We start from the raw sequence: 4,805 nt of genomic DNA, 5'->3' as shown, positions 1-4,805 counted from the left end.
TTAAACCAACTTGTAGATTTTTTTTATTTATATTGGTTCTCTTTATAAATTATATATATTTTTTATATAAATTAAATTGTCCTTATCCTTGTATATTATGATATGCACAATTATTCATCATCTATCTTATAAATAATAAGCATATAAACATGCTATACCCAATTGCATTCATTGTGACCTCTTAATGATCTATTGTAAAGCTAAATATCGTAACTTAAACCAACTTGTAGATTTTTTTATTTATATTGGTTCTCTTTATCAAAATTCTCACATTTTTAAAGGTATGGTACTATAAATTTATATTGAAAATAATATTTGAATAACTTATTATTATCTTAAAATGCTCATCAGATATCCTCATACCATAATTGTATTTTATAATCTTAGAAAATGCAAACAAAATATTCTTTCACCAGACAATCGATTTAAAATCAGTAGATTTCCGTAATCCACTAGTATGTCTATGAGCTTCTGGATTTGATTGTGTGTGCTTTATTGCATCAACATTTCGGATCACACTATGTGATCCATCATCACGATGAAAGTCGAGAGCACAAAGAGAAAAATGATAGATCATCCAAAACATTAATGCAAAAAAGCTCACACAATGAAATTCAAAATGTCATAAACAGATAGTAAATTGGTTAAACGTTTTTTCTCTTTGATACCAAACATCACTTACTAAATCGTAAGGATGGACAAACAAATGCTTTATGTCCTAATACATCGTCTCTAAAGAAAATCCACAGTATATCATGGTGAACAACGCCAAAATTAAATTTCTGATACTATAATTTGCTCTAGCATTCCGGGAGGTTATTAGGAGGAGCCTTCAAACTCTCCGACTCAGTGGGACCGTTCTTCACTAGAAACACCATGCTCAGCCCCCATGTTACATGATCATCAAAGTGACAATGTACGAACCAAACACCTGCACAAAGCAAACAACCCTTCACTACTCCATACATATTTTCAATTTCAAGCCGTATAATCATGAGAGAATTGTTACTCTGTTTATTACCTGGATTGTTAGCTTTGAATCTGATAGCAGACCATCCATTGACAGGAACCCCTACAGTATTTCGTTGAGGCGGATCGACCAGATTGAAAGAACTCGGATCTGTTTCATTATCATAATTAACAAAACCCTCTCCTACAACATAAAAGTCATATCCATGAATATGCATTGGATGGTTGTCTGCTTGGAAGATATTCGTTGCCTGGAACACAATCTGAACTGTGGCATTATATTCAATCACTTTCACCCTCGTTCCAGAAATTGGCGCCCACAGAGTTTTGTCTACATCGCCATTATAATTATACTCAATGGGTGGATTGGAAGGAAAATCAGTGTTATAGACATCTGATATATTGAAGTAATAAGCTTGCAGAACGGCGATATCTGGTAGCACAAAAGATATATTGTTCATACTGGCACTCACTCTGGTATTGTTAGGGCCGCTACAGTTACCACTTGTTTCACAAGGAATTAAACCGAGTCCTACGGTTATCAGGCTACTGTCGTCTATGGTTTGGGGAACGTCCACCGGATGCTCCTGTGAAGCCAAGCTTCGCAAGGCTCGGCTAAAGTTGGTCACAGTTGCAGTGTCGTTGTATTCTGGAAGGTCTGGAAGGATTGGAGTCGCAGATGAATTAGAGCCCCTGTAGCTTAGAATAGCGGTTGTTGTGGTGTTATCATAAAATCCTTGAGTAGTGTATAATTTGGCGGCCATATAATATTTGGCTTTCGATTGATTGGCTGTGAGAATAACGTCTGCAGTCTGACCAGATGATAAAACCAGAATGTCTGTTGTGTATGGCTTTGTGTAGGAGGCATCCACGGCTACCACTGTCAGATTGTGTGACGCGATCCTGAAAAAGAGGTGATTATTGACTGCAGCATTGACGATGCGAAGAAGATAGGTTTTTCCCTTCCGTACAGAGAACTTTGTTGTTTCTGCATACAAAAAAGTTCCATTACAGTCGATTGCAATCTTGATTTTGATTAGTAAGAAACCAAATAGGGTGATCCTTAGTTATATTCATAGTGACTGCCTATGATTATTCATTTTTATTCGATCTGAGTCTTACTAATGGGTTACCCATCTACGGAGAATCAAAAGAATAGTTGTACTCAATTGAATGAAAATAAAAATTGGTACCTGAGCTTGAGCAGTTATAGAGGTCTCCTGGCTGTCCATTTACAGTAAAAGCGTCTGAAACATTCGGTGCACCTCCACTCAGTTTTGCTTCCTCTTCGACTTCGATGGGATCACTGTTCCACCACTCCCCTGTTCAATTTTAGTTTTTCACTCAAACAATGAGTGTCATTACGAAATGCAAGGACAATCCATTGTGGTAATACAAGAGAAAAGTCTAAAAGATGGAAAACTATGAATCATAATCAAATTTCCCATTCAAAACCACCCACGTTTAACAGATAAGCAGTGCTATGTACAACTGGAACCATTGTTGTTTCAATTTTAAACTTGTAGTTAGCGTAACATATATCAAGATTCCATTTGGTAAAATATTAGGCATACTTTTTTCAGAATAATAATAGACAAGAAACTTTTCTAAAGCAGTTATGCGTCGTATAATCATAACACTCGGAAATGGAATGCATATGAATTGGTATCAAGTAACCTACACTAATGATTCCATGACCTATTGAAGTGATAGTATTGTAATATTATGTTTGGAAATTAGGTGGGGAAGGAATAAAGGTGTATGGGTTTGAGAATGATGGAGGTCTATGGTGTATAAATTTTTAAATTATTTTCATATTAAAAAATATGATAGAGAATATGTTAAAAAAATAAAATTACAAATATTTTAGATGTTACTTTAGCACATCAATGAAAATGCTTTTCCGGTATTATATTTTTATAATGTGAATCTTAATAGCTAGAGAATGATTGAGAGATTCATGTAAGCTATATTGATGAATAAATATGATCAAGAGACTCATCTAAGCTAGATCGATGAATAAATATGATATCTTGTATAAGGTTCTACTTTTCATTACCTAACACTATAGGAAACTCGGCATGTGGGTGGGTAAATGGGTAAGGGCTTCCCCTCTTTGGATAGATAACCATAGCTCCATGAACTGTTGCACGTAGCCATGACACATGGGCATGCCACCATAACGTTCCTTCCTGATCAATAATGGTGAATGTATATGTAAATTTCCCCCCTGGTTGGATGGGGCACTGTGTAATATACCCAGGTCCATCAGCCCATGCTGTGCGAATCTGTCTCACTCCATGCCTGAAAAATCAAATTCTTCGTTAAAGAGTTTGGAATCAGGAATGAAATTGACAGTCTACAAGAAATATATCTACCAGTGGATGGTGGCGTTGTGCTTGGCTTTGTTATAAACTGTAACATTAAGTGTGTCACCATTTCGAACATGCAGAGTTGGACCTGGAAGCAGTCCATTCACAGTGACTATGGTATAATTCTCACATAGCCGAGTAAGATTTGTCTCTTCAAGCTGTGACAATCAATAACAAATTTTGTTTCTTGCGTTAGAACTCCTAAATAGAAATATGGTTTGGACTGTACTTGTGTATACTGAAGGAAACAGGGGAGCAGAATAAACAGACAAACACAGTTTGCATTAAATAAAAAGATTACATGTATTGTCTGATCTGCTTCTCTAATAACTTTCAGATCTGATTACAAACTTTTACAACTTTCATACATTCAGACTGAACTTCTTAATACTAACAGCTCTATGGAGCTGGACTCTCAGAAGAGAGTGAATAACAAAATACATAGGTATACATTATATAGAAAACTATGCATCAGTTGAGAGGGATAAAATAACATATTTCTTAACACCCATAATCTGTGCAAGTATGCAGATGTGACACTGGTCAGACTGTAAAAGTTAATGTCAAATTTGTTGATCTGATAGAGATCAGGTTGGAGGAGTACGGAAAATCCATTTGAATCCAAGCAAAATCTGCTTCAATCTTTGTGTGGTCATGTCTACAGATTGGCTATGCATACGGAGGAGATATGGCATGATAGGTTCGGTGGGGAGGTAGTTGAGTTTACTTCCAACATATACAGCTGTGCCCTGGATTCTCCATATAATCAATGAATGAAAAACAGTTTGTAAAAGGAATTATCAAATTCTTCAATAGCTGATAATCAATTTGTAATTTATGGAAAAGCACAATCATGTAAAAATCTACTTACAACGAATTTGTAGGTATGCAGGTTTGCCCATGCTAGAGAATCAAGTAAGACGATGCAGGTAAACAGCACTACCATAAACCTTGCCGAGTGAAGGTTTGACATCATTAATGAATTACAAACAGCTAAAGTGCCGCTCATCTGAATCTGCAAACTCTTTCAATATGGAAAGCTCAAACTAAATTTTACCTTGTCAAGACTGCTTGCTTAGGTGGTTTTTATAGCCCAAACGTTAACAAAGTGGTGGAAGGAAACAGCACATGGTCCAACGCCGAACAAGCAAAAAGACATGTTATTTCGATACGTTAATTACACAAGATTCGTAATGTTGTGAATAATGTCTCAACTTGTTACTTTCAATCTTCTAACAGTGGAAGCCACATTGCAATAATGTCGACTTTCAAATATTTTATAGTGTGATGGCGATTCCATAGCTAAGTATAAACTTTTAGATATTTTCAACATATGGTGGACCTTCAAACTAATCATACTCTTGCACGAAAAGTTTTTCAGGTTTTAGTCACGCGACATTAACAGCCAGTTCTTGTCCACGTCTTATTTGTATTGTTCTGCAATTTGGTATTTTCAATTGTGGG

At 35.8% G+C, this 4,805-nt stretch overlaps 1 protein-coding gene across 2 annotated transcripts; it reads right to left on the bottom strand.

The window, feature by feature from the left end:
• Positions 1 to 622: 622 nt before the first annotated feature.
• On the bottom strand, positions 623 to 4,472 carry LOC131074517 (laccase-12). 2 transcript variants are annotated; one of them, XM_059211276.1, is made up of 7 exons: positions 4,329 to 4,472; positions 4,213 to 4,297; positions 3,348 to 3,499; positions 3,029 to 3,273; positions 2,163 to 2,291; positions 1,022 to 1,957; positions 623 to 931 (listed from the first exon to the last, which is right to left on the bottom strand). In XM_059211276.1, exons 2-7 carry the CDS (start codon positions 4,285 to 4,287, stop codon positions 801 to 803), a joined length of 1,668 nt encoding a protein of 555 aa, XP_059067259.1. In that variant the 5' UTR covers positions 4,288 to 4,297; positions 4,329 to 4,472; the 3' UTR covers positions 623 to 800. The 2 variants fall into 2 exon arrangements, with proteins under 2 accessions (XP_059067259.1, XP_059067258.1); XM_059211275.1 differs by having other exon boundaries at positions 4,213 to 4,467.
• Positions 4,473 to 4,805: the final 333 nt, after the last annotated feature.

This window comes from Cryptomeria japonica, chromosome 9 (assembly GCF_030272615.1).
Source record: "Cryptomeria japonica chromosome 9, Sugi_1.0, whole genome shotgun sequence".
In the NCBI taxonomy this organism is placed as follows: Eukaryota; Viridiplantae; Streptophyta; class Pinopsida; order Cupressales; family Cupressaceae; genus Cryptomeria; species Cryptomeria japonica.
The sequence above is the reverse complement of the archived record's forward strand: the minus strand, read 5'-3'. Positions and strand labels throughout refer to the sequence as shown.